This window comes from Taeniopygia guttata, chromosome 36 (genome assembly GCF_048771995.1).
Source record: "Taeniopygia guttata chromosome 36, bTaeGut7.mat, whole genome shotgun sequence".
Taxonomy (NCBI): Eukaryota; Metazoa; Chordata; class Aves; order Passeriformes; family Estrildidae; genus Taeniopygia; species Taeniopygia guttata.
In genome coordinates this window covers 2,286,471-2,301,855 of record NC_133061.1, presented here as the reverse complement: position 1 = coordinate 2,301,855, position 15,385 = coordinate 2,286,471, and the positions used below count along the sequence as shown (strand labels likewise).

The following is a 15,385-nucleotide window of genomic DNA, read 5'->3' as shown; positions in this document are numbered from 1 at the left end:
AACAGCATTGGTTGCAATAAGGTGTTATAAATCCTTTAGTTTTCTGAGCTGCCCTTATTGGAGGCTTTCTGGGAACCTCTTTGCTTTGGTTAGTTTTTATTGCTTATACGATTTTGTTTCTACCCAAGCCTCATGGTCTTTTTTCAGTTTTTCTCACACACAGACTTTTCAGGTCGCAGGTATCAGATGCGATCATTTACACATAAGCTTTAAGATCTCAGGTTCTGAATTGGCTTGATTAGGAGCCTTCAATTTACACTTGGGGCATGGAACAGCAATACTAGCCCTTCTCACAAACTCTGCATTGTAATAGTACTCATACCAGGTGCCAGCCTCTTAATGCACCAAAAACTCTCAGGAATTGCCTGCAGGCTGTTCCGTTCATCACTTTGGCACTTTTTCCTTTATTTAACCCCCTCTTTTACAAAATCTCAGTCTTTTCTAGTTCTCTTCTTGCACAATCTAATTAAAGCATTGTTTCTACTGACACTTATTTCGTTGCCCTGCAAAAGGCTGTGCCTGTTACAGCAAAAACTCTGATATGCTCACAAACACAGAACCCTGTCCTTATCTCAAATTCAAGGAGAGTCAGGGCTTAAGTTGTTGTGAGGGAGGAATTCTTGGAATTCCTTTGATTTGTTTTGCTACAGTTAAACATAAATCATTATAGTGTAGCTGTTCTGCATAAAATGCTACACTTGTTGCAAAAAAATATCTTAAAATCTCTATAAATGCAACTATATAATCTCGAGAATTAAAATACTATAATGTGGGGGAAGAATCACACAAACTCACTGGAAAACTCACTGGAGGTATCTCTTAAAGTGTCCCGTTTTCTCAACACAACACAGCATAACAGCACACAGTAAAATTCCAGGAATCCAAGTCCGAATCAATGGGGCAGAGGAACCCCCCCAGTTCGTCTAGCCACTGTTCAAATGCACACAAATCACCGCCTTTAAACACAGTGAACGTCCTCAGCCCCGTTTCTCCGCTTGTTTCCCTTCCCCGCGGGCACTCAGGCCCAGGAGCGAGGCCGGGCCCTGCCGGCTCTGAGGGACTGCCCAGCAGTGCTGCTCTGGCACCCCAGGGCCCTCTCAGTCCGTCCCTTTATCGCACACCAGCGCTCCTTGGCTGTCTCCGCAGGTGGCAAGCGAGGCGGAGCGGAGCCCCTCCAGGGAAATTCCCCGGGTGTGCCAAGGAGGTTCTACCCCCTGCCCCTGCGAGGACAGAAAATCTCCTGCCTGGCTCGCCATGATGAAACACGGATGAAAATCAAACCCTACAATTTTAATAAAGATTTGTAGGGAATGGGTATGTTTATTTATAGCACTGTGGACGCATGTCCATTAAAGAGCAATAAGTCCTGACAAACGTCCACAGCGCTATAAATAAACATAACCATTCCCTACAAATCTTTATTAAAATAGTAGGGTTTAATTTTTCATCTGCGTTTCACTCCCCAAGAGCAGGAAAATCCCCATTCCCTGTTTCCTTGTGGCTGCAGCCTGGAACATCCAATCAGAATGATGAACTTTCTGACAGCCCTGCTGAATGACACCAGGACAAGGTTGGTGAGAAAGGGAGGAAAATGTGTTTTGATAGGAAATTACAGAATTATTTCTTTCTGTTGCATTAATTTTTAGTCCATTGCAGTTCTGTTTTCACAGTGCCACCTTCTCAGCTGATTGTGTTTGTGTCCTCCTTTCTCTCCGGCCCCTCTTTGCCTACTCTGTTTCTCTCTCAGTGTTTCCCTTGATCCAGGGCAGCTCCCACCAAAGGCCCTGCCCTGATTTCATTCCCAATCCATGAGCTGCAACAACACAGGGATGAAGTTATGAAGGCTGGCAGTGAAATGTCACTGTAGGATCCTGCTGCAGCACCCCCTGCCCCGCCAGCATCGCCCCAGCCCCGAGCCGCAGGGCAGGGGGAGGCCGAGCTCGCCCCGGCTCTATCGAGGGGTCTCCGGGAGGATTTTTCTGGAGAGCGCTCGGAGCCGGCAGATGCCGAGCCCCGGATCCCTCCGGGCTCCCCAAGAGGAGCTTTTTCGGGGGGAGAGGAGCTGTGATCGCCCCTCGGAGGGTCCCGGGGGACCACGCGGGGCTGGCCCGGTGCTGACAGGGCGGGACATTGGTTTTGGGGATCCCCGTGAGAGCCGGGGCTGCGGAACGTGGGACCCCCGGGGCGGCAGAGGGGAAGGGGCGATACCGGAGCTGGGGGACCCCCGGCAGCCGGAGATGAGGCGGGGACGGGACCCCTGAGCCTGGCAGGGCCTGTCCTGGGGTGACCTCACGATGCTCGTACCCCCATTGGTCCCTTTGGCACCGAAATGAGTTCTGCACCTTCAGGGCTGGTTCTGAGAGCGAAGAGGGGGAGGAAGAAGCGCGCAGTTTGTTTTCAGGAGCTGCACGCACCCCTCCACATTCCGGCTCCTGGGCTGCTGAGATGCCTTAAGGAGCTGGGACAGAGGCCAGACGGAGCCAAGAGGAATAAAGTGGATATTTATTGAAGTGCCTTCAAAGGCCACACCCCGGCAGTGCCGGAGCCATGGTCGGGGCTCTGCCCGGATGGCTCCGAGATGGAAGCAAAAGAGGGCTTGGTCATGAGTTCTCACATTTTTATAAGTGTTAGTCCATTTGCATACAGGATTTAACTGCCCAGTTAATAGCTTCCAATTATGAAGTTTTATTCTCCTTGCTTGCCTGCCCTATGCTTTTCCTGTTGTTTGTGCTTTGGCCCTGAAGTTTGAAGAGATTGTCCTTGACTCTCCAGCTAGAACAGGATTGTTTTGTCTTCACCACCCTGTGAAAAGATCCCAGGAACACTTAATCTAAAGCTAGAAGCTGCACACTGAAACAGAACAGAAAAACTTAAACCTGAGGTATCAGTTGTCTGCCAACAGACAGCAGGACAGAGCTCTCCTTTGCTTTTAGTTAGTTTTTAGCTTGCTGAGGCAGAGAAGTTCCCTGGGCTGTGGTTTTCCTTTTTCTTTGGAGCTGTTTAAACCTGCTCTGGACTGAACACCAGAAGAGCACCGGCAGCTCACACCTGTGGCCCACCGGGCTGGGCCTGGGCCAAGGAGGGACTGATCAGAGACTGAGTGAGCCGAGCTACAGCCCACGGAGGGACTTTCTGAGTTTGTCATCTCTTTTGGAGCAACAACAGGTTTTATTGTTTAATATTGTTCATGTTTTGTGCTGGTGAATGCTTTGCCTGTTAAATAAACAGGTTTTTTCTACTTTTCTCCAAGGAAATCTTTTCAAGAGGCCGCTTGAATCTGCTTTCTAGAAAATCCCCTTTGGGGGTTTTCTCCCAAATTTGCCCTAAACCAGGAAAGGGTGGTGGGGAGAGGGGGGACCCCCAAGTGCCTGGACCGGGGGGAGGCTGGAGAGGGGAACCCTTGTACTGCAAAACCCCCCCAGCATCCCTAAGCAGGACCCTGGAGAAGGGGGATCCCCAGGGCCCATGACAATCCCCAGCAGCCCTGAGACGGGGGACACCAGAACCTCAGAGGCATGAGACTGGAAATGGGATACTCCTGGTGGCTCTTTTTCATCCACTCGTGATTTTTGGAGTTTTTTATGGACACCAGGAGACTTCTGGAGATGGATTTGGGCAGGAGGAATCCCCACCCCCAGGTGTTCACACCATTTTTTTCCCCACACCAGGATTTCCCACTGCCAAACTTTGGCTGGATGGAGGAGGAGGCTGTAAGGAAAATGCCCTGGGACACTGAGGCAGGTGAGGAGGAAGTCAGTGCCCCTTTCCCCCTCTCTCCTGCTCCATCTCCCAGCCCAGCACAGCCCCCGGCTGCAGGACAGCCCCACTGCCGGTGCCCTCCTGCTGGGGACGCACTGGGGGGATCTCTTTGCCCTTCCCTGTGGCACGGAGGCAAATCCCATCCTCTCCTTGTCCTTCCTCCCTCAGAGCAGGAGCTGAGGATGGAGAGCAGGGAGGACAAATCCCCCCAGCAGAACATCGTGGAAGAGGCTGTTTTGAATGGCTCCATGGCTGAGGAATCGAATGGGGAGGAAAAGCCCCGGAGATCCCACAGGAGGAGGGGCTGCACCCGCAGATCACCGGGACCTGAGGAGGAAAGACCCACCCTGTGCCGGGGAGGTGGGCAGAGCTTCAGCCAGGGATCAGAGCTGGTGGTCCAGGAGCAGCCTCATGACAGGGAGAGGCCCTACGAGTGCTCGGAGTGTGGGAAGAGCTTCAGGAAGAATTTCAACCTGATCTGCCACCAGAGGATCCACACTGGGGAACGGCCTTAGGAGTGTGGGGAATGTGGGAACAGCTTCAGCCAGAGGTCCAACCTGATTGTCCCCTGGCGCATCCACACCAGGGAGAGGCCCTACGAGTGTCCCCGGTGTGGGAAGAGCTTCTCAGACCGCTCATTCTTTACCCGGCACCAGCGGAGGCACCGGTAAGGGAAGCCCTGCGAGAACCCCGCCTGCAGGAAGAGCTTCGTGCGCTCCTCCAGCTCCATCCCCATCAGAGGACCCACCCTGGTCAGAGCCCTGGTGACCCACATGCCCTGTGATACACAGAGGGAAGTGGCTGCTGTTATTTTATTTTGCCTCTTATTATCTTTTGTCTTCCTCCCTTCAAAACACAGAAAATTGGGGTTAAAATCAACAAATTAATCAAAAGCATCTAAAGCCTCACATCTTACTTGTGTTTTTGGGGAGTTTTGGGTTCCAGGAGATATCTGTGAGGGTATGGGGGAGTTTGGGGGCTATTTGGTTTAGTTGTCTTTATTTCTTGGCACTCCAAAAGATGAGAGGGACTGATCTGTCTGCTCAAATCCACTCAGTGCCACTAAAAACTGCTGAATCGCACCCCAGAATTACTCGATTCCACCACCTCTCAGGGTGAAATTGGGTTGGAAGGGGATTGGGCAATGAGGGATGCAAATCAGGAGGGTGAGATGAGCATTGGGTGGGGCGGGATGGGTGGGATGGGGATTGGGAGGTGTGAAATGGGGGAAGTACAGCTTGGGAAGGGGTCTTGATGTCCAGGAGGGGTCGCATGGGTAGAGGTTGGCATTTGGGAGGTGGGGTGGGGTCTGGAATGAGACAGCCAAAATTTGAGGATGATTAAGATAGGGGGAGCTCATTACTGAGTGAGTGTTTGAATAGTCTACCTTCATGAGGAGATGCTGGGGTATCTCACATTCCTGAGGCAGTTTTGGGGCACTCCCCAGCTCTTGGGGGGTTTCTTGAGAGCAGCTCCATGGAGCCCCATGGCCAGGGGTGGTTGCCATGGGCCTGAACTCAGAGCAGTGCCAGAGTCCATTGCCTCAGTCCTGAGAGCAGAGAAATGATGAATGGCCCCAGACATCTCCAGTGTGTGTTTGTGGAGGCCTGTGAGCTTACTGGGGAGAGGGCAAAAGTGATCCCCTGCAGAAATGCACCTTAGGCTCTGGGCATTCCTCACAGATCAGGGTGAGGACAGAAGCTTCCCCCATGGTGCTCTGCAGCACTGTGTTAATTTGTCCCAGTTCTGTCCCCATTGGCCCGTTGGCCTTTCCTACCCCTTTTACCCTGATATGTTCATGTTCTAGCAAGTTCTCCCTTCCCTATTTTCCCATTGGTTTATGTGCCCACCTATCAACCCTGCCATTCCCTATTAGTCCCTTCCCTGTGTACCACCCCTAAACCCTGAGATCCCTGACGCTCTCCTCCAGCCCCTCTTTTCCCGTATTTACACCCTAAACCCTCCTTTGTCTTTGTCTTTAACCCCCAGAGCCCTGGAGCGTCAGACCCTGATAAACCCTCGTTGGAGCTCCATGCCTGGGCCCTCCCGTGTCCTCACTGCCGAGCTGCTCCGTGTGTGTGTGTGTGTGCTGGGCTCCCGTGGCTCTGCCCGTTAGCACAAAACACTCCCAGGGAAAGTTGTGCCGCCACCACCACAGACTGACAGTGTCCCTGGGGACCAAGAGGCCACTGTGACACTGTGGGACCAAGGAGAGCATTGCTGTCCTGCCAGGCCTCATGGAACCAAGGATCCACTGTGACACTGCAGGGCCTTGGGGACCACGGTGACATTGTGACACTGCAGGGCCCAAGGATCCAAGGGACTTTGTGACACCAAGGGGTCCCATGGAACCAAAGGGACATTGCGACACTGGGAGGCCCCATGGAGTCATGGAGACCATTGGGACACTCTGGGGCCACATGGAACCATGGTGACACCAAGTTGTGTGGGAGTGTTCATCTGCTGGAGGGTAGAAGGGCTCTGCACAGGACCCTGGACAGGCTGGATCCAGGTCCCAATCCCAACAAAGTGAGGTTTAACAAGTCCAAGTGCTGGGTCCTGCACTTTGGCCACAACAACCCCTGCAGCGCTACAGGCTGGGGACAGAGGGGCTGGACAGCAGCCAGGCAGAAAGGGACCTGCAGACACTGATGGACAGCAGGTTGGACATGAGCCAGCCGTGTGCCCAGGTGGCCAAGAAGGCCAATGGCTCCTGGCCTGGATCAGGAATGGTGTGGCCAGCAGGACCAGGGCAGTGATTCTTCCCCTGTGCTGGGCACTGGTTGGGCAGCACCTCGAGTGCTGTGTCCAGTTCTGGGCCCCCCAATTTAGGAAGGACATGGGGGGGGCTGGCACATGTCCAGAGAAGGGCAACAAGGCTGGTGAGGTGTGTGGAGCACAATTCCTGTGAGGAGCAGCTGAGGGAGCTGGGGTTGTTTATCCTGGAGAAGAGGAGGCTCAGGGGAGAAAAGGCAGTGTCAGGGCACAAGTTGGACTTGATGATCTCCAAGGTCTTTTCCAACCTTGCTGATTTTGTGATTCTCTGAAACCACCCTTGGAGCAGTTGCAGGAGGAGCACTGGGCCTCCTCCTCAGAAGATGCATCGACCCAGGTCCCTCAGCTTCTCCTCACAGCCCCAAAGCCCATCCTGTCAGTCCTGCAGAGCCTCTGCAGCTCCTCCTCACTGCCCAGAACAGGGAGCCCCACAGCCAGACACAGCAGCCCAGATGTGCCCCCCTGGCCTGGGGTGCCTCTGGCAAGGGAGCAGCACCAGGCACTGCAGGAGCCTGCAGACAATTCCTGCAGCACTTGTGGGATGATCCTGCTCCCCAAGGGACGTTCCCATGGTGCAAAGTCAGGAACTGCAATGGGGAGTGGGACCAGAGAGGAAAGGGCAAACAGGGATGGGCAGCTTGCAGGAGAGGGAAAAGGGACGGGCAGCAGGAAGAAATCTGTAACAGGAAGAGTAAAGAAAGCAAAGATGAAGCCAAGGAAATGCTCAGGGCACTTTGGGGGTGGCTGCCAGGCAGCCCTGGCTCTGAGCAGCAGCGTCTGCAGTGGGACAGGAAACTCCCAGCTGATGGGAACAAACTTTCTGGCTGACTGCAGAGGCCAGGACAAAGCTGAGTGGTTTCCCTGGCATCCCCCAGCCCTTCCTGGCCCCAGGGGCTGATGGCATTTGTGCTGCCTCAGGTTCATGTCCCCACAGCAGCAGCATGGGGGTGCTCCCGCCTGCTGTGTGCAGTGCAAACAGGGGCTGCTGAGCCAGTGCTGCCGTGTCTGTGCCTGCAAGGATGCGGCACCTCTGTGAGCTGGGGGAGAGGCCAGGGCTGCAGAGGGGGGATGTTGTTGGCAGCTCCATGAGGACACTCTGGGACGCTGCCCTGGGCTGTGCAGCGCACTGGGGATGGATCAGCCCCTGCTCTGCTGCTCCTTCCCGTCTCCCCCAGGGCCCCTGCAGAGCACCAGCCGTGCTGTTTGCCCCCAGCCTGCCCACGGCCAGCCTGGGGCTGCTCACGGGGGTTTTCTGTGCTGAGCATTGGCCTGGCCGTGTTCTTGTGAGAGCCTGGGCAAGGAGCCTGGAGCCCCCAGGCCCTGGCCTGAGGCGCCAGCGCTGCCCCAGCAGTGCCCATGGCCTGTCCCTGCTGCAGCCTCAGCACTGCCACCCCCAGGACTGTGCCCGGCCCCGAGAGCACTCAGGCCCTGCAGCAACACCAGGGCCACCAGGGCAGCGGGGCAGGGCCACGGGAGCAGCACTGGCAGCACCAAGTGCTGCTGCTCCTGGGCACAGCTGCTGTGCCAGCACTGATCTGCCCCAGCTCTGCACACAGACATTGCTGCTGCAGCTCCAGAGAAGGCAACAAAAGGGCATCTCTGCAGAAAACTTTGCTGGGATATCCTTTAGTTCCTTTAAAGCCAACGAGAGTGAAGCCCCTAATTGACACAGTCTGTGGGCACAGGGGATATGTTGAGTAACAATATGAGAAATGGAACTAAAAATTATATTTATTGTGGACAATATGAAGAAAGTAAAAGGGAAAAAAAAATCCCCACAGTTAAAGCAACAAGAAGTACCACAGATGACTTGTATTTTAATTGATTTACAGAAATTGGCCAGCACTTTAATGTCCCTGAAAGCATCCAGTCATCAGTCTCCACACTGCAGCCTTGAGCTCCTGGTTCCTCAGGCTGTAGATGAGGGGGTTCAGGGCTGGAGGCACCACCGAGTACAGAACTGACAGGGCCAGATCCAGGGATGGGGAGGACATAGAGGGGGGCTTCATGTAGGTAAATGCAACAGTGCTGACAAACAGAGAGACCACGGCCAGGTGAGGGAGGCAGGTGGAAAAGGCTTTGTGCCGTCCCTGCTCAGAGGGGATCCTCAGCACAGCCCTGAAGATCTGCACATAGGAGAAAACTATGAACACAAAACATCCGAATACCAAACAGGCACTAACAGCACTGAGCCCGAGTTCCCTGAGATAGGATTTGGAGCAGGAGAGTTTGAGGATCTGGGAGATTTCACAGAAGAACTGGCCCAGGGCATTGCCATGGCACAGGGGCAGGGAAAATGTATTGGCTGTGAGGAGCAGAGCATTGAGAAAGGCACTGGCCCAGGCAGCTGCTGCCATGTGGGCACAAGCTCTGCTGCCCAGGAGGGTCCCGTAGTGCAGGGGTTTGCAGATGGACACGTAGCGGTCGTAGCACATGATGGTCAGGAGGGAAAATTCCGTTCCAAGGAAGAAGATAATCAGAAAAAGCTGTGCAGCACATCCTGTGTAGGAGATGTCCCTGGTGTCCCAGAGGGAATTGTGCATGGCTTTGGGGACAGTGGTGCAGATGGAGCCCAGGTCGCTGAGGGCCAGGTGGAGCAGGAAGAAGAACATGGGCGTGTGCAGGTGGTGGCCGCAGGCTACGGCGCTGATGATGAGGCCGTTGCCCAGGAGGGCAGCCAGGGAGATGCCCAGGAAGAGGCAGAAGTGCAGGAGCTGCAGCTGCCGCGTGTCTGCCAGTGCCAGCAGGAGGAAGTGGCTGATGGAGCTGCTGTTGGACATTTGCTGTGGCTGCACATGGGCACCTGGTCATGGAGAAAGGACAGGGACAAGTCAGGAGAGGCTGCTTGGAGCCAAAGCTGGGCCATTCCCTTCAGACTGTCCTGCTGGGACTCACCCACCCTTGTTCCTGCTCTGGGAAAACCTTCACCCAGGTCCCTGCCTTAGCTGCAGTTGTGCTGGCTGAGTGTGCCAGGAGCAGCCAGGCCTGTGCGTGGGGGCTCTCAAGGAGCCATCCCTGCCCTGCTGCCCTGGGTTTGTGGCCCTGTGGCAGAGGGACAAGGCTGGATATTCAGGATTTGTCACAGGAATCACTCCTACTGCAGAAAGGCTTGGTAGCATCTGCACTCACACTTCTAAGGGAAATAGATGGCACAAGTTGGTTTTAGGAATTGTTTTCCTACCCACACACCATTCCTGGCCCTCTGAGGTCAGAAATCCCCAGCATTCCTGCTGCACTCAGGGTTTGCCACTGAGAGATGTGAGAGGCAAAGGATTCCCTGTGGCTCAGGGCAGGTGAGGGGCTGGATGGATTTGTTCCCCCAGCACTGCTCTGCTCAGCCCCCTCTCCTTCCCTGAGCATCTTCCTGGGCCTGGACATTCCCTCCTGAGAGGTGCCTTGTCCCTGCCAGCGCTCACAGAGCCCATCCCACCCTGTGTGCCCTCGGCCCGGCCCTACAGAAACCTGCCTGTGTGCAGGGCCCTGGCTGGGGCAGGCTCTGTGTGCAGCTGGGCAAGGGCAGCTCAGGAGAGCCCTGCTGGGCCCTGCAGAGGTGATGCTGCTGCTGTCCAGGGCTGAGGAGTGGCTGAAGGTCCTTTGGGAGGCTCCCAGCAGAGAGACTGACCACCCAAAGTCACAGTTCTGGAGTCTCTGTAAATGTTCAAACATTCCTTTGATGATCCTGTGTGTCCCTTTCAACTCAGAATGTTCTGGGATTCTGGGATTACAATTCCTGTTCTGCTTCTCTCATCCCAATGTTGTCTATAATCAAAAGAGAAAAAGTCCCTTGCAACAGTGGTGGAAGAATAAAGTCAAAACCAGACCTTTATTGGAAGCTTTCAGGTGTCCCAGTGGGGATGGAACACGCCCAGCCCCTGATTTCAGCAATTCATTAAGGTTGATAATTAGGATATTTAACAGGAACATCCAATAGGAGATTCAGTTACCCCAGTTACACACACCTGGCTCAATCCATTGGAGTAATTCCAAGGGCTTTTTTGTATGTTTTTGTTATGACTGCTCACATTGTGGTCAAAACTGAAAATGTTCTTCTTCCTGATTATAATGTCCACTTCCTGAAAATAAGACTCCCCAGTAATTCAGGAATATATTTAGACAGCATATTGTTTGAAAAACTAAGAGATACTAAAGTCAATCAAGGATTGCAGTAATATGAGTACATAATAGAAGTATAATAGAGTTAAAAAGGAGTTTAATAGAGTCAACTAATGATTATAGATTTATATCATAGTAATTTACAGAGTTCCAAATATATGAAAAGCAAAAATCTTATTGTCACCACCCCAGCTTTCCCATCCTGCTCCAACCAGGAAATTGAAAACACTCTCAGGAAATCTCCTGATCTTTACAGCAATCCCAGGCTTACCTTCTTTGGGAAGTGCCCTCCGGAGCTGTGCCCAGGCTGGTCTGGAGCTGGGAGCAGCCCTGCCCCACCCAGCCCCTCTCAGCAGCAGCACCTGCCCTGCTCAGGGTGGCTCCTTCCCCCCACAGCTCCTGGCCAGCGCTGGGAGCAGCTCCAGGGCCGGCTGAGAGCTGTCCCTGGCAGGCAGCAGAGTCCTGGCCCAGCACAGCGCCCTGGGCTGCAGGACCCTGCTCTGCAGGACAGCCCTGGGCACCCCTGGCTGCTCTGCACAGGAGATGAGCAGAGAATGCACTCACAGGGTCTGTGGGCATTGGGATGTTCCAGCTTTAGGAGATCTCTCCAGGAGCTGCAGCTGCATTGTCCTGCAGCCAGAGGTTCCTGTGCCAAGGGCTGGCAGCGATTCTGCCCCAGGCACTTCTCAGCCCCTTCCCAGCCCTGACTGATTGAAGCTCTCTGTGCCTCTGTGCTGTGCCCGGGCTGGCTGCAGGCAGTGCCCCAGCCCTGCTGGGCTGGGAGAAGAGCTGCTCAGCAAGAGAAATGTGCTTTTGAAGCTCTGCTTGGTTACCAGCATCACCTTCTGTGCCAGGAGCCCGGCCCAGCTCAGCAGCACAGACACAGCACAAGGACTTTAATGACCCTCTGGGGCTTTGTGCTCAGGCCCTGAACATCAGGCCCTGGGAGGGAGCTGCAGAAACCTCTCCAGAACTCCAAGTCAGAATCCAACTCCAAAGTTTCTTGGACTTTTAATGGGTCCCACTGAGGGACACGACTGAGAAAGTGTCCCCAGGCCCCAGGCAGAGCAGAGAACTGGAGGCACTGATGACAGGTGGGGACAAAGAGAAGCCAAGTCTTGGTGCCCTGGGGCACAGCAGAGTCTGTGCCATCAAGGGCTGGGAGGAGACACCTTGTCCTGAGGCCCTGGGGCCTCCTGGCACAGCCCCAGCCAGGCTGGGCACTGTCAGCCCCTGGTCCTGCCCTCAGCATCCCCCCCTAGCCCACATCCCAGTGGCCTCAAGGATCTGCTGGAAGGAGTCCCTGGGGAGCCTTGGCCAGGAATGGCCCTGGGGGCTCCTTCATGCTCCCAGGGACTGCAGGTTTTTCAAAGGACTTTGGGCTTGGCTTTTGCCTTGGAGTCTCTGAGAGCTTTGTGCAATCCTGGCCTCCAATTATCTGCTGTAATTAGTCCCTGGAGAGACTTTGTCGATAACAACACTCAGTGGGGCTCATTAATGCTTCAAGGTACTTCAGTTCTTTTAAGGTACTTGGTGTTTCTGCTTTGATACAGACTCTGTGTGAGGTTTGTGCAATCATGGCCCCAATTATCTGCTTTAACGAGTCCCTTGAGAGCTTTGTACTGACACTCAGTGGGGCTCATTAATACTTTTAGATACTCAACTTTTTTCACATACTTTAGATTTTCTTTTCCACACTGAGAGGTTTTTGTGCTGTTTTGAGTCTCTGAGAGGTTTTTGTGCCATCCTGGTCTCCAGTTCTCTCCTCCAAAGAGTCCATAAGGAGCCTTTGTTGGGGATGGACCTCAGTGGGATCTATTAATGCATTGAGACATTTTGGGTGTTTGCTCTTGATTTCATCTCCTGGAAAGATTTGTGCCATCTCCTCTCAGGCCCCGAGGTTCCAGGGCTCAGCTCCAAATGCACCACGGGGCTCATTAGGATCAAGCAAGTCCTGACAAACCATGGCTCTGCCTTGATTTCCCTCTTGTCTGGGGCAGTTCATCAGGAAGTTTCTGTAGTAGTTTCGGTTCATCATTTTGTGATTTCTCGGCCAATGCATCAATTAGAGTGGTGGGTTCAGTGTTGGCAAATTACCAGTGCACTCACTAGAATATACTTACTCATTTCCTGCTGTGAGATAGGATTAGGAGAAAGGCAAAGTGGGATCAAAACTGTAAAAGGGTGTAGAGAAAAGTTTATTAACAGTAGATAAAAGAAAGAGTAATAAGAATCAGAGCAAAGCATTCAGACCACTTCCTCTCTCCTTATAACCTGACAATATAAAGAGACAAAACCTAAATTTTTCTGTCAGTTTCCCACCTCTAGAATAGTCGTTGTTCAGTTCACTTAGGGAGAGAAGTTCCTCTTGCTAATGTTATGGAGACTTCTCCACAAGACAACAGTTATCTCATGGCTTTTCATTCCACGTATAACAGCTGCCTGGAAAAATCTGCAATCGTGAAGTTCCTCTGAAATAGATTTTTGCAGTTCACTTAAGTTAACAAAATGAATTAAGCATTTATATTTTAGCTTGTACAGTTATGTGTTGAATTTAAACCTTTTACTTAAGAAATCTCTTCCATAGTTCAAAGGGCATAAGAAAATGCAAATTTCTGAAGCTTATTACATGAAGAACAATGCCTAAGGATGCAAAGAATCCAGATAAAGAAGCTTCCCTGTCTCCAGGCCTATCAAGACTGACAGTTGAACACAGATAAGCACCGAAGGACTGAAAGCGCATGTGCAGAGAGGCAGAGTTCAAAAGTTCAATCATGAAGAAGACCACGATCTTCATCCTCAAGAGACCACCTGAGACCCCCGCAGGACCACCATGGCAAACCACGCATGCCCAGAAGGGCCCAGACCTATTTAGCATGAGAGGCGAGGACAGGGGGGGGCAGGGGTTGAATATGCATGGGAAGGTTGTGTAATTATTGTATATGGAACACCTTTGTGAAGAAAAGTGTGGGTCAGAGTAAGGATCGGGGCACAAGTTTTTGGAGAGCTATCTCACTTGTGCTGGGCACTGGCAATACAAACCCACTACCCCAAGTTGTGGAGTCTATTTATTTATTCCACATATCACTTCAAAAGTATAGAATTGTGACGTTCAAAGGTAGAAATAGAAACTGCCAAAAGATAGCGTAAAAATGGAAAATAGAAACTACAGGGAAAAGCTTATGACTATGCATGAATCTGATCAATAAATACCAGCAAGCCCAACAATCGGTGTGCAGTTGGAGGGGAAAACCCCCACCACTGTGCCCAGTGCTGTCTTTGCTCATACATTACAATAATAATTACTAAATAATAATAACTAATTGAATTAATGCTTGATATATTGGCTGAGTCAAGCTTCCCATTTCTAACAGAAATTATTATGAAAAAGTGACCCTTCTTCCAGACAAAGTCCACCAAGTCATTCCCTGCATTTCTCCTTTTCAGATTCTTTCAGCCATCCACTGAGAGGTCCAGCTTGTTCTGGTGCTTTCCATGAACTGATTGAACTCTTGATTTATATCATTGCATGAGATGTGGAAGCTTCTGAACTGAACACAGAAACAAACTCCCTCTGTCAGCCCATGTTCATGTTCTACCTCACTTTCAAGATGTCCATGGGGATGTTGGAACGATATCACACAGCTCTCCATCTCTGGCTGCAGGCTCTGGAGATTCTTTCTCTGCATTCAGTCAGGCTTGCATTCCCTGATAATTCCTGCTAGCTCGTCATAGTTTCTTAGGGTAGAACAATAACAATAACAATGAAAACCTCACAAATGGCAAAACTGCCCAGCCCACAAGGAAAAGAAAGAACAAGTTGTAAAGTTCTTCAAATATTTGTCCTGCTGTGCTGCAAGAGTCGAGCTGCACACACGGTGTGGAGCCAAGTGAAGCTGCAGCTGGTGGCACATCTTGTGGCAGAAGCTGCTCAAAGCTTCCTCGTTCTCCAGCAAAGGTTCTTGGAAAGAGCAAACAGGACTGTGGAGAAGATTCTGGGAAAACTGAAACAGCTTTTAAGAAATGAAATGAACATGGAACAAAACAATCTAAGATGTTTTTCTGTTTCCTTTTATGCTCCCCTTTTCCATCTTGCACTACTTCCCTATCCCATTAATCCAAATGGATCTCACTTCTAAGATCCATGACTTGGCAAGTTTTAGACACTCTAAAATACCATGAGCTACACACAGTTTGCCTTACCCTGTGATTTTGTTTTTCTTTTTTTTGGAAATCAGTGTTGGAGACTAAGTGCAGTGCTTGGGTCAGGTACAAATTCAGCACTCAGGGAATGTGCTCCGATAGCGTTTGACCCTCAGCAGGGACAATGCACAGCAGTGACCGAGGGGATTCCTGTGTCCCTGTGCAGGAGTCCAAACTCTGGGTCTGGGCTGAACAGGACAAAGTTCCCGTGTTTGGACAGGCTCAGGGGCTGCCCCGGGGAGCGCGGGGCTGGGTGCGGGGGCGAGCGGGCAGCGGACACACGGACACGGGGACACACGGACATGGGACACACGGACATGGGGACACGGACACAGGGACACGGACATGGGGACACACAGACACGGGGACACACGGACACGGGGAAACAGGGACACGGGGACATACGGACACGGGGACACACGGACACGGGGACACGGACACGGAGCTTCAGCTGCAGCAGCAGCAGCGGCAGAGAAATCAGCGAAAGCAGCGAATTTCCCTCTCCCCCTCCCGCTGTCCCCTCCTCTCCCGCTCT

The 15,385-nt window shown here is 52.4% G+C and overlaps 1 protein-coding gene and 1 pseudogene across 1 annotated transcript; both read right to left on the bottom strand.

Annotated features, from left to right (window-relative positions):
• The window catches only part of LOC140681475 (uncharacterized), a 198,655-nt pseudogene that overhangs the window by 132,592 nt on the left and 50,678 nt on the right, over positions 1-15,385 (bottom strand).
• Positions 8,382-9,314, bottom strand: LOC140681438 (olfactory receptor 14J1-like). Its single transcript, XM_072921270.1, has one exon. It carries the CDS (start codon positions 9,312-9,314, stop codon positions 8,382-8,384), a length of 933 nt encoding a protein of 310 aa, XP_072777371.1.